Here is a 19,732-nt window from a genome sequence, read left to right on the forward strand (position 1 = left end):
ATGCACATCCTCCCAAATACTTTTAAATCATCTCTAGATTACTTATAACACCTAATTATATAAGTAGTTGTTATACTGTATTTTTTCCTTTTTTTATGTTTTCAATCAGAGGTTGGCTGAATCTGTGGATGCAGAACCTGGGCATACGGAGGGCCAAATGTATACTGCTCCATTCCTATCAATGACATTTTATCTTTGTTAAGATGGTTTCTCAGGAGTAGTTGTGATAAGAACAAATATCCCAGGAAAATCAGTGTGGAACGGGTATGAACACGGTAATGTCCAATCTTATTACAAGGCTAGGTCATTAAAAAGAAAATACAGCTTTCTCTTGGCTCCCTTTCTCTTGAGACACCCTCCCTGGAACCCAGCTACCATGCAGGAGAAAGCCCAGGCCACAAAGAAAGTCACATGCATGTGTTTCTGCTAACACCCTCAGCTAAGGTCTCAGCTGACAGCTGGCATCAACTGCCAGATCCATGAGTGAGCAAACGTTACACGATTCCAGCTTCAGACTTCTACTTCTTCCAACCAAGGCCCCAGACATCATAGAGCACAGACTGGCCTTCCCCACTGTGTTCTATCCAAATTGCTAACCCACAGAATCTGTGAGCATAATGGACCAATGTTTTATGTCACTAAGTTTGGGAGGCATGGTCACCATATTAATGAAGGTTCAATATACAATACAAAATAAGAAAAGCAGGCTATGTATGAAGCAATGATGATAGTGCCTCATGAAGCAAAGATCATGGCTAGCCTAATCCTGTGCACCCCAGAGTCCTTAAGAAAGGGATAGGGGAGGGAAAAATCATTAAAGACACCTTTTAAAAACTCAAAACAAATATAACTCATTCACCAGTCTTTTGATGTAGACCAAAGCCTGTTCTTTGAACACAGGTCCACTGACAGAGGTTCTAAGATATATCTTTTATATACATCACACTCATCCTCCAATACTTTCAATTTTGGTTTAAATAGAAAGCGGAGCAAGAATGTAAGAAAGCTTACAAAGCAATTTAAGTGTGTGATCCTCCCACGTATGTATGTTTGCCTCACTCATACCTAATTGGAAAGAAAATTTTAAAATGACCTTTACTGACTCTTTCCAAAGCATTCAACTCACTTTACCATTTCTGTAACAGTTAATTCAATTATAATTATAATAAAGCACCTGATGGGTCATAAACAGGACTAGGAGCTTTAAAAATGCCATTCTTGATAAGTATTTACATATGTTTGTATTATTTATTTCCATATAACCATTTTGTTTATAAAATGTTATAAAAGCAGGAGGAGGATACCTATTAAGGGAACTGACTGTCTGAATTAGCTTACTCTACCACCCAATCATACGCTCTAGAGGTATTGTTGATATAATGCAGAAACCAAGAAGTTCCATTAAAATGTTAAATAATTCTGGCAAACAGAAGACTCTATTAAAATCTGTTTGTTCTGGTAAGAGAGGTCAGTGATGGGTATCCTAAAGCCACACCCCTTACTACTTGAATTAATAACGTCATTGGGATACATCATCACCTAGCACTAAAACAAAATACTGCCATTTAACCTACTGCACAATTCCAGGATATCACTGATTGCACTCAGAATTAAATATAATACTCCTTTGACAAATACAAATAATTATAATACTCTGAGGAAACCACCAAGAAAGCTAAAAGCACTGACAGGTATTGCTCAAAGGAAGTCATATAAAGCAGTTGTAATTAACATGTTAAAACTTTATTCCAGAAATCTTTAAAATGGAAAATTTTAAATAAGCAAGTCCTTTACAGACATTAAGCTACCTTCAAATCAAGATGTAAATAATATTGTTAATTAACAGCTTAAAGAGGCAATTAAATGGCAGTTAATAACACTGATAAATATGTAAGTGTGAAATTCTCAATGAGATCTCTTCTCTTTTCCTTTCTCTGAATTGTGTACAAGTATCCTCTTGTTATTTAAATATAATACACAACTGTATTCCTCAAGTAATTATTATTATTTTTGTTGTTGTTGTTTGAGACAGAGTCTCACTCTGCCCCCAGGCTGGAGTGCCCTGGTACAATCTCAGCTCACTACAACGTCTGCTTCCTGGGTTCAAGTGTCCTCCTGCCTCAGCCTCCCAAGTAGCTGGAATTACAAACATGCACCACCATGCCCAGCTAATTTTTGTATTTTTAGTAGAGACAGGGTTTCACCACGTTGGCCAGGCTGGCCTCGAACTCCTGACCTCAAGTGATCCACCTGCCTCAGCCTCCCAAAGTGTCAGCACTACAGGCGTGAGCCACCACACCCAGTCTTGAGTAATTATTAGAGTCCCTCTGTTTACAAGCTGATATTTATTCTTCATGAATTCAACATTTCCCAAGTACTCATATTAAAAACATGTTTTACCAAAAGAAAAAGCTTACTGGAGTTTCAAACAACATTCGAATTATAATTAAATTTACCTCTTCTTTGGAGGATGTTCTGTACCTCTTTGAAGCCTGCCAAGTGTAGCTTCCAAACTTTTAAGTGGTCTTCTGTTGGGGGGCTTTGTTGTTTGTACATTTACTGTGCTTAATTCAACTTTCATGCCCTTAATAATGCTTAACAAGTCTTTTTTTGTGTTTTCCTTTTTACTCTCTTGGCTCTCTGAAGTCTCCTTGGAAGTCTCATCAGTTCCAACAGACTGGTCACATTTCTTGCTACAGATCACGCTGCTAGTGCCAAAATATCTTTGGATATTATTTTTTGTCCTGGAAAGATGCATTAAAGAAAAAAATAAAAAATCTAATGCAGGCTAATAAAGTAAAAAACTATGTATCTAAATTTTTTTCAATTCAAGTCCTTTCCATTTGGTTTTTATAATTATTATAATAACTGTAACAGCAGCAACTTACCATTTATTAGCATATGCTACACGCTTCTCCTTGTGCAATCTACTTTATGTGCATTTCTCATACCCACATTAACTCCCTAAGGTCTCCATTTTGCAGATAAGGAAACTGAAAATCGGAGCAGTAACTTACCCAAAGTCATGGAGCTCACAGCTCACTAAGAACTAAGACACGCTGTGTGCCACAAATAAGTAGAGGTGTGCTGAGATATTGGTCACATGCTCCTTGGTGTGGCCAGGGCAGTTCTCGGGGTGCTAGTGCTCCCAAGTCTGTTCCCTCCCTCCATTTATCCCAGGGTTCGGTAGAAAAGCACTAATATGGTTAATCAATGGCAATTTATTATTCTCAAACCAGAATCTGACTGACTGCAAGTCCTTGCTCTTAACATATTAATACCTTTTTAAAAAGTTCTAGTTAAACAATACAAAAATAAATTTCTATAAATAAAAATTATTTCAAAAAAACTTTGGGTGTTATTCTAATCTGATCAACATTCTCATCAAGCTACATGGCATTTAACACATAACCATTTGTAAGGTAAGCTAAAATGGAACAGAAAAGAGAATAATCAATGGCTAGAAACGTCATTTTTACTTTCTTAATTAGATACATTTATGAAAAAGAACACAGGTGATTACATCTATATTAGATTCATGCAAAAGATTTCCTAATTCTTTACTTTTTTTTTTTTTTTTTTTTAAAATAAAGACGGGGTTTCAAAAAAAGAAAAAGAAAGAAAGAAAAAAAAAGAAAGAAAAAAAAAAATACAAAAAATAAATAAAGAGAGACAGGGTTTCACCATGTTGGCCAGGCTGGTCTTGAACTTCTGACCTCATGATCCACCCACCTCGGACTTCCAAAGTGCTGGGATTACAAGTATGAGCTACTGCGCCCAGTCAAGGTTTCCTAATTCTAAGTAACCCAAATATCCAATTTTATTCTGTGGGGTTAAAAACCTCTTTTGGTATTTGGTTATTGAAGAACTTTAAAAAGTCTCCATGAATCAGTTTCAGTAAGAGGGTATATTAAAAAATCATTTATTAAATATAGTGAATATCTACTCTGTGGTGGTACAATACAAGGTACTGACACTATATTAGTAAATAAGAATTTCATGGTCCCTGCCTTTATGAAGCTGATATACTACAGCACTGCTTCTCAGACTTTAATATGCATAGTTTTTTTTTGTTTTTTGTTTTTTATTTTTGAGACAGGGTCTCACTCTGTCGAATAGGCTGGAAGTGCAGTGGCATGATCTCAGCTCACTGCAGCCTCGACCTCCCTGGGCTCAGGTGATCCACCCACCTCAGCCTCCCGAGTAACTAGGGCTAATTTTTTTGTAGAGACAGGGTTTCGCCACGTTGCCCAGACTGGTCTCAAACTCCTAGGCTCAGCGATCCGCCTGCCTCCCAAAGTGCTGGGATTACAAGCGTGAGCCATCATATGTGGCCCATAGAAATTATCTAGCTCCTTGCTAAAACACAGATTATTTGGTCCCACCAAAGAATTCTGATTCAGCAGCTTTGTCTGGGAGACACTTGAGAATTTGGATTTCTAACAAACTCCCAGTGATACTAATGCTGCCGGTCAGAGGACCACATTACAGTAGCTATGTATGTTAGTTAATCCTTACTATCTTACAGAACAGGCTTTATTATTCTCACTTTACAGAACAAACTGTTGTCCACAGAAGTTGTTATTGGTTATAAATCTCTAGAGGTTATACAAATAACATAGGGAGCTGACTTAAAACACAGATTCCTGAAATTCTTAGTTTGTAAGTTTGGAATTTAACTGACATTCAGGTGATTCTCATGCAGGTGAGCTCAAAAGCCTGCATCAGACCCTAGGTTATCAAGTTCAGCCAGGTGCAGTGGCTCATGCCTGTAAACTCAGCACTTTGAGAGGCAGACACAGGCGGATCACGAGGTCAGGAGTTCAAGACCAGCCTGGCCAATATGGTGAAAACTCCATCTCTACTACAACTACAAAAATAAGGCGTGGTGTTGAGTGCCTGTAGTCCTAGCTACTCAGGAGGCTGAGGCAGAAGAATTGCTTGAACCCAGGAGTTGGAGGTTGCAGTGAGCTGAGATCGTGCCACTGCACTCCAGCCTGGGTGACAGAGTGAGACTCTGTTCCCCCCAAACCCCTGCAAAAAATATTGTATCAAGTTCTCAAAGCCAGGAAATGGCAGCTGCAAGCTAAGGATACTTACATGAAAGAGAAAATGGCAATTTCAAAAAATGTTGAAACAAACTATTTGATCTGCTTTTAAAAACAACAGAGGCTATTAAATCAGGCACTTTAAAATTACAATTTAAAAATTAAAATTTATTCTAATTTTAAAATTAGAATAAAAAACCAATTGCATACTAGTATCCTCATAACCAGTACACAGGACTCTCATAACAATATTCAATATATGGTACAGTCTATTTAAGAAAATGGTCTATTATTTTACATTTAAAGTTAATATTAAAGGTATTTTAACAGAAAGGTGGTAATCAGGGGAATTAATCTCACATATAATCTTTACTACAATGTTTTCTTTCAAGACTGCTATCACACCATAGAAAGCAATCTACATTATAGGAAAATCACGTCTAAGAAACTCCCTAGCACTAAAAATAATAAAACTCTAGACCTAACCTCCCACCTTAGTTTGTTTCCACTGAGAGCATTTCATCAGTACTTCAAACGCAACACCTTCCAAGCCACATTCAAGACTCCTCTTTCAGACTGACTTTCCATTTTTCACACTTCTATATTAAAAGGCCCCCTAACATAAGCAGATTTTATTGATTGATTAAGAGACAGAGCTTCGCCAAGTTGGTCAGGTTGGTCTTGAACTACTGACCTCAGGTGATCCGCCCACCTCGGCCTCCCAAAGTGCTGGGATTACAGGCGTGAGCCACCGCACCTGGCCGATATTTTTTGTTTTCTAAAAATTATAACATATGTAAAAACCTTTCTCAAGCCTGGCACCGCATTCTTCTGTTAACTTTAAGGATACCCTAATACTCCAACGCAGCCAGTTGAAATCTTTGCTACCTCTGACCACCCTACGATTATCCTATGATGTCATATCCCTTTCATTCTACCTGTGCAATTTTTCTCCTCCTCAGCTGGTCCTTCCCATCTTCACTGTCACTAACCTGCTTCAGCCCTGTACTTAACCAAACTGCCTTCTGAGTGTTACTCACGGAATTTATGCAGTGGAATTAGGTTTTCATAATAAAGTTCTCAGAGGATAAAAAACAAAAACTATGCCGCAATTCCCTTTTTTTTTTTTTCCTGGCTAACTTCAACCAGTGATCCTCCTTCAGGCTTCATCAGACTTTTACAGAAACGATATCCTGAGTCTCCCCTGCAATGGTTAGAAGTCCCTATTTGTTCCCTCAGCAATCATTCATGTTGGATGAACAGTGTAATTACTCTGTGCTTACCTACACTCTCTCAGCTATTACTTCGGTACACAGCACTTGAATTGTCAACTTGCTGGAACTACACGCTGCGTGATGACAGGGCTGTCTTACTTGGGGTTTACAACCAATACTGGCAAGCTGTCAAGTTTTTCAGTAATTAACCAAAGAAGAAACGAGGGAAACAGAAAACGAGACTCTCAAATAAATCTTGGGAGACAAAAGATAAAAACAACTTGGTGTTTGGAGCTTGGATAAACTGACAGGAGATGATGACAAGAGGAATGAGGCGCGGCATGCATTAGAAATAACACAGCGACCAGGCTTTTAGGCCTAGCTGTTTTCCACGCACACTATGACCTTGGGCAAGTTAACTTTTCTTTCTGGGACTTCTCTTTCCTCAGATTTAAAGCAATAGCTTCTAAAGACCCAGCAAGTAATAACATGGACACCAGGAAATCGGAGGATAACAATGTACAGGACGGGACACGGGGTTGCCAGAGGACCTGCAGGGCCAACAGCACTGAACTGCGGTACCTGACGGTTCCGTGCCGAGCAGCGAGTAGCACAATCGCAGCTGCTGATGTTTCCGGGCTTCCAGAGGACAAAGGGTGGCGGGAAAGGGGGCGAACAGGTAGGAACGTCGCGACTCTAGGAAACATCGCCGAGACACAAATAGAACCCAGAAGGCAACTGAAATGGTGCGTCCCTCTGCCAAACACGTCCTCCGCCGTCTTTTCCGTTTCCGGCCTGACGCCTTCCTCTTCCTTTGCGTTCCGGTGGGCAACAGGGGCAGGTGACTGTGTTCCGAACTCTCCCGCGGCCGGGCGGAGCCAGCTGCCTCCACGGGACTCCACCCACCCCGCGATTCCAGTTCTAGAGGCGGAGTCTTCGTCAGAGTTCAGCCAGGTTTCGCTGGCCGAGGCGGTCCCAGACCCGCGAGCTGGATAGTGGAGGGCGTTATCCGTTGTGCGAAATACTGATGAGGCCATTGAAATCAGTCTCTTACTTGACACTATTTTGCGTTGTTTGGAGGGCAAAGGTCTACAGCATTCATCACATTCTCAAAATGCGCAGTGACCACCAAAAAGGTTTTAAAAAATTACTAAAACACCTGCTGCCCTGTGAATTAGCGTTTCCTTTCAGTCTTTATTCTTCTCGAGTCAAAATAAGACATAGGGTTCATTTCTCGAAAATGGCTTTATGGCCGGACACGGTGGCTCATGCCTGTAATCCCAGCAATTTGGGAGGCTGAGGCCTGTGTATCACTTGAGGTCAGGTGTTCGAGACCAGCCTGGCAACATGGTGAAACACTGTCTCTACTACTACTACTACTACTACTACTACTAATAATAATAATAATTAAAAAAAATTAGCCAGGCGCGTTAGCAGGCGCCTGTAATCCCAGCTACTCTGGAGGATGAGGCAGGACAATCTTTGAACTCGGAAGGTGAGGGCTGTAGTGAGCTGAGATCATGACTTTGCACTCCAGGTCTGGGCTACAGAGCGATACTCTTGTCTCAAACAAACAAACAAAAAAGGATTTAGGCCAGGGGCGTGGTGGGTCACGCCTGTAATTCCAGCACTTTGGGAAGCCGAGGTGGGGGATCACTTGAGGTCAGGGGTTCGAGGACAGCCTGCCAACATGGCCAAACCCCGATTCTACTAAAAATGCAAAAATTAGCCGGGCGTGGTGGTGTGTGCCTATAATCCCAGTTACTCGGGAAGTTGAGACAGGAGAATCGCTTGAACCCCGGAGGCGGAGGATGCAGTGAGCCGAGGTAGTGCCACTGCACTCCAGCCTGGGCAACAGAGTGAGACCCGGTCTCAAAAATAAAAAATAAAAAAAAAAAAAAGATGCAAGAGAGAAACTTGGCTTTTACTTGGCCCTCATGAAATGGGGAACCGCAGCTCCAGAAGACATCTGGGGTTCCCAAACTTGGAAGGGCATGAGAATAAATCTGGTGGGAAATGTTGGCTAATAGGACACCTGGGAACCACTAGCCCAAATTTCCGTAAAGGCATTCCAAAGTTTATATCAACATTTTCCCTGTCCTCTCAAAAAATAATCAAGATGGGGCGGTGAGCTTCGGTGATGCTAAAACACAGTTTACATTGAGCGATCTTCCTGAGATCCACTAACACTAACAGAACCTTTGGGACTGAATTGAAGCATAACTTTGTCAAAAGACAAAATTATGGCAAATTTAGTTTAATTGGCTTTTATTTGTGATTCTAGAATAGGGCAACCTCTCATTCTGTAAAATAGAATGAGTGTTCCAGTGAGTTGAGCAGAGGGGTTTGCCTTTATAGGCACAAAAGTGTTGAAGAAAATAGAAACAGGGAACAAAAATCAGATTGGTCATTTCAAAGCTACCTTCCTTATAGGGTTAAAACAGAGAGAATTTCCTGGTCATGCTGGCTTAGGTAAACTAGGCCCCCTCTGATTGGTGCTGTGAATCTCCTGCTTTTGGAAAACTGGCCCAGATTTCAAAGTTCAGTTTGATTACTTGGCACTTAACACAAGTGACTATTCTGGCTTGGTCTAGAGTGCTGGGGGCTAGTACAGGAAGCCGCAAAGGCTGTAGTCCAAAATTATAGCCTTCTATAAACTTTAGCAATTTCAATACAGAAGAGTACATGAATTACAAATATGTTGATGAAAATGTACTTTTGTTATTGTTGACATGGAGTCTTGCTCTGTCACCCAGGCCGGTGTGTAATGGTGCAATCTCAGCTCACTGTAACCTCTGCCTCCGGGTTAAAGCAATCCTCTGGCCCTAACCTCTCAAGTAGCTGGGACTACAGGCATGTGCTACCACCCCTGGCTAATTTTTGCATTTTTAGTAGAGACAGGGTTTCACCATGTTGGCCAGGCTGGTCTGGAACTCCTGACCTCAGGTGATCCACTCACCTCGGCCTCCCAAAGTGCTGGAATTACAGACATGAGCCACTGTGCCTAACCAAAAATGTGTTTAAGGAATGATCACAAAGTTAATTCACCCATATAAACCTCCACCTGGATCAATAAATAGAATATTAGCAGTAGGGCATACTTTTCTTGATATTACTTGATACCCAGTGAAAAATCCATTCTTGAGCATAATAAACAGTCCATCTGGATCACATTTAATACTTACTTCATCTTTTTTCAGTTTCTTATAATATTCTTCAAATGGGTTTTTTTAAACCCTAAAAACTCTTGACAAAGGAGAGGCAGACTTCCATCTCAATTTCACAGTTTCTCTGGGGGAAGATCTTGTCCCAGTTACCCTGTTCTTTTTTTTTTTTTTTTTTTTTTTTTTGAGACGGAATTTTGCTCTTGTTTACCCAGGCTGGAGTGCAATGGCATGATCTCGGCTCACTGCAACCTCCACCTCCTGGGTTCAAGCAATTCTCCTGCCTCAGCCTCCCGAGTACCTGGGACTACAGGCACACACCATCATGCCCAGCTAATTTTTGTATTTTTAGTAGAGACGGGGTTTCACCTTGTTGACCAGGATGGTCTCGATCTCTTGACCTTGTGATCCACCTGCCTCGGCCTCCCAAAGTGCTGGGATTATAGGCATGAGCCACCGTGCCCGGTCAGTTACCCTGTTCTTAATCTACTCTAAGGTGGTGTAGACACAGTAAATTACCTCCCTCCTGCATGAGGCAGTTAGGCTTTGACTATGTGAAAGTGCCTGGCTGAGGGTCACAAGTGGGAATTGAAATTTAGCCTACTCTACCATTTGGCTCCTTTGACTATCACTTTCTTATAAAAGAGGCTTTTTTTGACTACCGTGCTTCACAGAGTCTCCTGCCCCATCCAGTTGCACTCTGGCAGGGATTGCTGTTGTCCACCTATAGCCATTCTCTTCTTCTGGAATTTTAGCTGAACACATGACCACAGAGGTAGAGACTACGCTGCCCAGCTTCCCTTGCAGATAGATGTGTCATGGACCGGAAGTTCTAATCGATAGAATGTGAACAGAAGTGATGTGCCCTTAAAAAAATGGGCACATATTCCCCACAATCTTTTTCTCCTTTCTCCTAGTTGCAATACAGACCAGGTGATAGGAGTTGAAGCAACTAAACAACAGAAAGATGAAAGGTTGCAGAGATGAGGGTGACAAAAGCATTCTGCATGTGTCTTTCACCACTTCCTTCAGACAGTTACGGAGGAAAGAGGAGGAACCCACTTCCATCTTGTTTAAATGTATTTTCCAGTCTTACTGTTACAAAAGTAGCCTAACCTGTACCTTAACTAAGGTACACTCAATGTCAAAACATTGTTTCATTTTCTACAGAGTATTTATCGATGATCCGAAATTACCTCATAGTTTATGTGCTAAAATGCTTGTCTACCTTGCTGTGATAGAATATGTGCTTCATGAAAGCATAGACTTTGTTTCATCACCTGCTGCAATCTTAGTTCTTAGAACTGTAACTGGAAATAAAAATAGGTGCTTAAAAATATTTGGTGAGTAAATTAACTGTTTCCAAGTAAAAAGGAAGAGACAGGTGCAGAGGGATCCTTAGTAATTTGCCCAACTTCAGACAACTAAGATATGGCAGAACCACATTCTAACTCAGGACCATCTGACTCTAATATTCTTGTTCATTCTGGACTAGCTGAGGGTCTTTTACGTTAGTCATGTGTAAAAGTTACATGTGGGTGTTTCTTAACACATAGTACTGAGTAGTAGCTCAGAAACACTGACTCAGTAGGTCTCAATCTGAGAATCTAACAAGCACCCCGGGTGATTCTGCAGATGTTCCTCTGACGGAGCTTTGAGAAACATTGCCACGGCCGTATGGCTTATTCAGGTATTCAAAACTCTGCATGCCCTTAGAATATACATAAAGAAGTTGGTAGAACTTGTACAGTACTAAAGGTAAAAATCTGAAACAACGTGGATGAATCTCAAAGGCATTATGCTAAGTGAAAGAAGCCAGACACAAGATGACCAATCCTGTATGATTCCATTTACATGATATTGGGGGGACAAAGCTGCAGGGGCACAAATCTGATCACTGGTTACCAGGAAAAAAAGATGGAAGGAAGGCATTGATGACAGAGGGGCAGGAGGACACTTTTGGGGTTTATTAAAACACTCTATTAAGAGATTACAAAGACTCTGGTGGGCTTATATGGCCTTTCACATTTTTCAAAACTCATAAATCTGTACACTTATAAAGTGTGAATTTTACTACATATAAATTATACATCAGTAAACCTGACTTTTCGGCTGAATGTGGTGACTCATGCCTATAATCCCAGTACTTTTCGAGTCCAAGGCAGGAAGATCACTTGAGCCCAGGAGTTCAAGACCAGCCTGGGCAATGTAGGAAGACCCTGTCACTACAAAAAAAATTAAAAAATTAGCTGGGTGTGGTGCACCTGTGGTCCCAGCTACTTGGGTGGCTGAGGTGGGAGGATTGCTTGAGCCCAGAGGGTGGAGGCTACCGTGAGCAGTGATTGAGCCACTGCACTCAGCCTAGATGACAGGGTGAAACCCTACCTCTAAATAAATAAATAAATTTGACTTTAATAAAAAAAGAGAATTAATAGGATAGTTCTAGTTGGCCATAAATTAAACCATAAAGAGAATTTCAATAAATTCCCCCCAAATTTCAAAAGTCTGTCCTTTGAAAAACTAATATGACTTGTGTAATTTTTTTTTCAGAGCAATCATTTATAAGAGTGACAAAAATGAAGCTGGAAAGTAGAAAATGTTTTCCTCCTCTAACTTTCCATTATGGTATTTGTTTCCCAGTCATTTTCTTCCCATGGACCCCTGGAAATGCACTTTTTAGAAACAAGGCACCTTTGTCAAGAAGTAGAAAATCAACTGAAGTTGCTCCTGATATAGATCAGTGACTTTGTCCTAGATGTCTCAAAATTCTATACTAATTGACTCAACAAGCCTTACAAGAAAATGAAGAAACAAAATCACCCTACATTCCAGTTATCCTTTGCTGCGCAACAAACCATCTGTCCTGGTTCTGTGGTGGATGGAGTTCAGCTGGGCAGTCCCTACCTTGATCTCTCATGTGGTTACCATCAGGTAAGACTGAATGTCCAGGAAGATTTCTTCACCCACACATCTGATGCCTCAGCTGGAATGGGTGGAAGAAACAGGGGCTGACTGGGCCTCTCTCCACAACTTTGCCCCATGACCTTAGTACCTGACTAGGTTGGGCTTCCTCACAGCATGGCATCTCAGCATATTTGGACTTCTTACAGAGCAGCTGGCTTGCCTTAGAGTGAGCATGCACATCAGGCTAAAGCTGCACAGCATTGAAAGTCACATAGCATCACTTTCATAGCATTCTACTGGTGCAAAGTGAGTAACAGGGCCAGTCCAGATTCAAAGGGAAGGAACTACACTTCCCTTCGGGTACCAGCAGCAGTGGCTCACTGGGGGACCATTTTCAGAGACTTACTACCGTATCCTAGGAAACTTAATTAATTCCATTCATTTCATCAGTGTATTCTTTTTTCAAACATTTGTGTTTAAATTTTTTTGTGGGTATATAGTAGGTGTATATATTTATGGAGTACATGAGATGTTTTGAATAGGCATGTAATGCATATTAATCACATCATAGAGAATGGAGTACTCAAGCATTTGTCCTTTGAATTACAAACAATCCAATTACATTCTTTAAGGTATTTAAAAATATGCAATTAAGTTATTGACTATAGACACTCTATCGTGCTGTTAACTAGTAGGTCTTATTCATTCTTTCTATTTTTCGTACCCACTAGCCACCCCGCTCCTCCCTCCAACTCTTCACCACCCTTCTCAGCCTCTGGTAACCATCCTTCTACTCCCTATGACCATGAGTTCAATTGTTTTGATTCTTAGATCCAAAAGACAGGTAATAACAGACGCGGGTGAGGAGGCAGAGAAAAATGCGAACATGAGATGTTTGTTCTAAGCTTATTTCATTTAGCATAATGACTTCCAGTTCCATCCATATTGTTGCACAAGGCTGGAACTCATTCTTTTTTATGGCTGAATAGTACTTTGTTGTGTATATATACCACATTTTATTTATCCATTCATTTGTTGATGGGCACTTAGGTTGTTTCCAAATCTTAGCTATTGTAAAAAGTGCTGCAACAAACACAGGAGTGTGGCTATCTCTTCTATATTCTGATTTCCTGTCTTTTGGGTATATACCCAGCAGTGGGATTGCTGGACGATATGGTAACTCAATTTTTACTTTTTTGAGGAACCTTCAAACTGTTCTCAGCAGTGGCTGTACTAATTTACATTCCCTCCAACCATGTACAAGGATTCCCTTTTCTCCACATCTTCACCAGCCTCTGTTACTACCTGTCTTCCAGATATAAGCCATTTTAACTGGGTGAAATGATATCACATTGCAGTTCTGATTTTTGCAAATCTAATGATCTATAATGTTGAGCACCTTTTCATAGATCTGTTTGCCATTTGTTTGTTTTCTTTTGAGAAATGCCTATTCAAGTCTTTTGCTAATTTTTTGATCGGATTATTAGATTTTTTTTCCTATAGAGTTGTTTGAGCTCCTTATATATTCTGGTTATTAATCCCTTGTCAGATGGGTAGTTTGCAAATCTTTTCTTCCATTCTGTGGGTTGTCTCTTCACTTTGTTGATTGTATCTTTGGCTGTGTAGAAGCTTTTTAACTTGATGAGATCCCATTTGCCCATTTTTGCTTTGGTTGCCTGTGCTTGTAGAGTATTGCTCAAGAAATTTTTGCCCAAACCAATGCCGTGGAGATTTTTCTCAACGTTTTCTTGCAGTAGTTTTATAGTTTGAGGTCTTAAGTCTTTCATCCATTTTGATTTGATTTTTGTATATGGGGAGAGATAGTGGTCTAGTTTTATTCATTTGCATATGGATATCCAGTTTTCTCAGCAGCATTTATTGAAGAGACTGTCTTTTCCCCAATGCATGTCTTGGCACCTTGGTTGAAAGTGAGTTCACTGTGGTGTGTGGATTTGCTTCTGTGTTCTCTATTCTGTTTCATTGGTCTATGTGTTTGTATGCCAGTCCCATGCTGTTTTGGCTACTATCACTCTCTAGCATAATTTGATTATACTAGAGATTGGAGGAATCGCATTATAGTATTATAATTTGTTCCAATTTTGTTCTTTTTGCTTAGGATCACTTTGCCTATTCTGAGTCTTAGATATTTTAACAATGTCCATAGATAGATAGATAGATATTTTAACAATATCCATTCTTCAAAATGGAAAGAAATATGGAATGTCTTTCCATTTTTTGGTGTTCTCTTCAATTTCCTTCATTGATGTTTTATGACTTTCATTATAGAGACCTTTCACATCTTTGATTAATTCCTAGGTGTTTAATTTTATGTGTGGCTATAGTAAATGGGATTACTTTTTAAATTTCTTTTTCACATTCTTCACTGTTGACATATAGAAATGCTACTGACTTTTTGTATGTTAATTTTGAATCCTTTAACTTTACTTTATTTTTCAGTCCTAATGGTTTTCTTGTGGATTCTTTAGGTTTTTCCTCATCAGTCTGTACTGATGGCTTCGTTTTTTGGTTTAATTTCCAACCATCTTGATGATCTTTCAACAACTTGAAATTTTGCTTCATATTCAATTTTGTAAAGAACTGCCACACACATTTAATTTTATCATCATAACAATCAAGGTATGCAGGACAATAATTTTTTTTTTTTTTTGAGACAGAGTCTCACTCTGCCACCCAGGCTAGAGTGCAGTGGTGCCATCTCAGCTCACTGCAACCTCCACCTCCCAGGTTCAAGTGATTCTTGTGCCTCAGCCTCCTAAGTAGTTGGGATTACAGGCATGTGCCACCACATCTGGCTAACTTTTTTATTTTTAGTAGAGGCGGGTTTCGCCATGTTGGCCAGGCTGGTCTCTAACTCCTGACCTCAAGTGATCTGCCCACCTCGGCCTCCTAAAGTGCTGGGATTACAGGCGTGACTCACTGTGCCCAGCCTCCTTAACTCTTTTTTTTTTTTTTTTTTTTTTTTTTTTTTTTTTTTTGAGACGGAGTTTCGCTCTTGTTACCCAGGCTGGAGTGCAATGGCGCGATCTCGGCTCACCGCAACCTCCGCCTCCTGGGTTCAGGCAATTCTCCTGCCTCAGCCTCCTGAGTCGCTGGGATTACAGGCACGCGCCACCATGCCCAGCTAATTTTTTGTATTTTTAGTAGAGACGGGGTTTCACCGTGTTGACCAGGATGGTCTCGATCTCTCGATCTCGTGATCCACCCGCCTCGGCCTCCCACAGTGCTGGGATTACAGGCTTGAGCCACCGCGCCCGGCCTCCTTAACTCTTTAATCCATGAAGACAGTTCTCAGGTAAAGAGGCAAAAGAGGGGCCTGGAACAATTTGTGGACTAAGCTATTTAAAGGGTGCCACGTGTTATAGACTGCTGACAAAATGCTCATCATTAGATAAAGAAAATTCTAATAAGTGTTTTTAAATGACTTGAAATTTTCTCCCATGAAAGAAAAAGCAAGAGAATGAAGCCATCACACTAAGCCTCCACTGCTCGGGTGTTGAGTAGGCGCAGCGGAATACTGCCATGCTGCAGGATGGCACAGTCAGGCAGCCAGGCTCCACCCCTCTCTGTGGACTCTGGGCAAGTTTTCGCACCCTCTCTGTGTCTCAGTTGCCTTATCTGTGGAAAAGGGAATAATGTTAGCGCCTACCTTGAAGGGTTGTCTAAGGATTAAATGAGTTAAAATATGGAATAGTGCTTATACCAGTGTCTGGCACACAGTATGCACTACATAAGTGTTTGCAGCTGTTATAGTCAAAATGGAAACATGGAATGGAAATATCCTTTGAAAGTCTGGGTGCAGTGGCTCACACCTGTAATCCCAGCACTTTGAGAGGCTGAGGCAGGTGGATCACCTGAGGTCAGGTGTTCAAGATCAGCCTGACCAACATGGAGAAACCCTGTCTCTACTAAAAATACGAAAACTAACCGGGCGTGGTGGCACATGCCTGTAGTCCCAGCTACTCAGGAGGCTAAGGCAGAAGAACTGCTTGAACCTGAGAGGCAGAGGTTGCAGTGAGCCGAGATCGCACCACTGCACTCCAACTCAGGCAACGGAGCGAGACTCCATTTCAGGAAAAAAAAAAAAAAAATGTCTATTCAAAATCAAGGAAGCTATACAAAAAAACCAATTTTGGGCGAGGTTGTTAAATTATCTGGAAGGTTAGTAAACATGGTTCTTTATAAGGATATCTTCTGATTTTGAATGTAGCCGCCCCTAGAGAACACCAAAGCCAATTTTTTTTTCTTTTGAGACGGAGTTATTTGCTCCATCACCCAGGCTGGAGTGCAGTGGCGCGATCTCGGCTCACGGCAACCTCTACCTCCTGAGTTCCTGCCTCAGCCCCACAAGTAGCTGAGACTGCAGGCACCCACCACCACACCTGGCTAATTTTTGTATTTTTAGTAGAGATGGGGTTTCAACATATTGGCCAGGCTGGCCTTGAACCTGACCTTGTGATCTGCCTGCCTTGGTCTCCCAAAGTGCTGGGATTACAGGCATGAGCCACTGCGCCTGGCTGCAATTACTACTTCTGGACGTTAAGTGTGAACTCTCATTAGTCAACCTTGTCAAACAGTCCAGGAGGATACATTGTGGTGAAGAACGTTAATATATTGCTACATGCAGGTGCTGAAGAAAATGAAATAATGTTAAGAAATGAAAATATTGTTTCCAGCTCTTAATAATTCATGGTGCTGCAGAATCTTGAATCTATTATTAAAAGGCATAAATCTAAGTGAAAATAGGGTTGCTCTTGCATTCAATTGTATTATAAAGCAGTAAGTATACTTAGCACTGGATGTTATGAAGAGTTTTTCTGTATTCCAAAGTATAACATACCTTTGGATGAGGCCAGCCTGAGAGCTTAGGATCAGTTCTATCCTGAGACACAGATAGGCATTCTCGGTTTTCTGCACCGGGATGAGCAGATAGGAGGGATCAGTGCCAAGAATCTGATTTGCCCTGGAGGTTGCATGAGTGCAGAAGTCCCACCGGGAAGGGGTCGGTCTGGCTGCCCAAATGAAATATTTGAAGCCCTTGCTGACCAATATCTAGAGTCCAGTACAATGGCTGCATTTACTGCCATGTAACCCAACAATGCTCACTCACGTTTTATGAATACTACCTTGATTCCAAAAGACTCTGAATAAATGATCACTTGGAAGTTGATGGCTAATGAGTTAGAGGTGGGAGTCAAAGAGTGGTTCATAAAGCTGAGAAACTGTATTATGCCTAGTGTTCATAATAGTGTAGAAATACTGAAAGCAGGCTAACTCTTATGAAGTTACAAAATCACAGTGAAGACATTAAAGTAGCAGGTTAGTTCATGGTACAAGCAATTTCACTTCATTGTAATGAACTTCTTTCCCATAATATTGAATGTTTCCCAGATTCATCTCTAACATTACTTAATTACCACACTAATTCTTAGAAATGCTTTAGATCTAGTAAATAATACATTTTGGAAAGATCTAAGTGAATAAATAATACATCTGGAAAGATTCAGAAAGATTTAGAATATTCTCTCAATCTGCATGAACTAATCACTGGTTCCTGCTAGTGGATCACAAACAAGGTAAACAGTGAAGCCACTTCTCCCAAGTGGCAGGAGGCAGAACACAAATGTCGTAGCACAGGTGAGATTTACAGGCTCTGTAGCTACTTTGCTTGTGCAGTAAAATGTATCATATTCTGCTATTTGTTTAATGCCATTTTCCATCATACTTTGTCTATGCATTTCATTGGCAACCAGATGTAATGTATTTTAATTGCTTTTTAGTCACTAGAATTACCCATATATGTAACTTCTTTCCCAACAAATATGTCTATAAATCTGTGTATTTTATGTCCAAAGTAATCCTTTTCCCTAAAATCAATTCTGAATTAACTTTCAGTGCCTCTATGTAAAACAGTAGGTAAGACTTTTTTCAATAAAATCAGGAGGCAGCATAAACACCCACAATATGGTAATGAGAATAATAATACCACTAACTGCCTTTATTACATACTAAATAATTTATATTTTTATCTCATTTAATTTTCTCAATGAGGATTATCCAATAAGAGCAGTCATGTGTCACAGCAGATGTATGAAACCCCGTACCAAGGAGTTCAGGGATGGTCAATATTTGAAAATCCAACTAGCCAGGTCAACAATGGCTCCAGTCTTCTGAGGTTTGCTCTTTGTGAAATAAGCCTGCAGAATAAACCCAGTTGTCCAGCAGTTTCAGCTACCTGCTTCAATTTACTCGTGGCTCCACTAGCAAAAGTATTCAAGGATTATGAACATCCTTCCAAAGGCAGTGTACTAGCTGAAGGCACAGAAAGAAGGAAAGAATGACTGGACGGGCTCACTGGGGACATAACTCATCACAAGGTTTCCTGATTTGGGTGATGGATGGTGTGCATGGTACTACACTGGATGTGGTATTTCCCTTCTTTTTTCTGAGGTGGGTTAAGAGCTGTTTTGTCTCTGCATCTTCCAAGTTGATAATTTTTTTTTTCTTTCTGGATATATGTAGCCAACTGGTCTATCTTATAAACCAGATCAAGCTACTGTATCAAACACAGCCTAAAACAGCACTTTAAGAGGCTGAGGTGGGTGTATTGCTTGAGCCCAGGAGTCAGTGACCAGCTGAGCAACCTGACAAAACCCCATCTCCCCAAAAAATACCAAAACAAATTAGCTGGACATGGTGGCGTGCACTTGCAGTCCCAACTACTTGGGAGGCTGAGGTGGAAGGATTGCTTTCACTCAGGAGGCGGAGGCTGCAGTGAGCCTGATTATGCCACTGCACTCAGGCTGGGTGACAGAGCAAGAGCCTGTCTCAAAAAAAAAGTAGCAATAGATGAACATGCATAACCTGTTAATATATAGATAGATGATATTAGTGTAAATGTATAACACTGTGTGAAAAATGAAGCTTTAGTCCCCTTGGGATACCCAGATGAATATGACTTGCTCCCTGCTTCAAGGGGCTGGTGATCCAGCAGAGATCACAGATGTGGAGCAGGTAATCGACCAAGATACGCAACGCAACAGGTGCCAGGCCTGTGGGGGCCCAGAGAGGTTGCACCCTGATGGACGAGTCTCCTAGACCCCATTACCTTCTTCACAAGGTCTTTAGTGCCCAAAGCCAAATGACAAAGTTAAGTGGGAGGAGCACGGAGAGGCCCGCAGCAGCAGCACTTCCGGGAGACAAGACAGAAGAGGAAGTGCTTTCGTGCCCTTCAAATTACATTGTCTAGATACTTGTCTTTCCCCTCCACGTAAGATGATTCATTGTTAGTGTATTTATGTGTGAAATTGCTTTGGATGTTAAGTGCATAGAAGACCAGGATCATGTCACACTAATGTGTACTGCACAGCATATGACATAGAAC

General features: G+C 40.9%; 1 protein-coding gene across 2 annotated transcripts in view; it reads right to left on the reverse strand.

Annotated features, from left to right (window-relative positions):
* MRPS31 (mitochondrial ribosomal protein S31) overlaps positions 1-7,074 on the reverse strand; it is a 39,279-nt gene extending 32,205 nt beyond the window's left edge. For both annotated transcript variants that reach the window (XM_032294538.1, XM_032294537.1), the window contains exons 1-2: positions 6,845-7,074; positions 2,457-2,744 (exon numbers count right to left, since the gene is read on the reverse strand). In XM_032294538.1, the coding sequence (XP_032150429.1) occupies positions 2,457-2,744; positions 6,845-6,969 (413 nt within the window). In that variant the 5' untranslated portion in view covers positions 6,970-7,074. The remainder of the gene's footprint in view (positions 1-2,456; positions 2,745-6,844) is intronic.
* Positions 7,075-19,732: the final 12,658 nt, after the last annotated feature.

This window comes from Sapajus apella, unplaced genomic scaffold (genome assembly GCF_009761245.1).
Source record: "Sapajus apella isolate SASKATOON/1434 unplaced genomic scaffold, GSC_monkey_1.0 scaffold32, whole genome shotgun sequence".
NCBI lineage: Eukaryota > Metazoa > Chordata > Mammalia > Primates > Cebidae > Sapajus > Sapajus apella.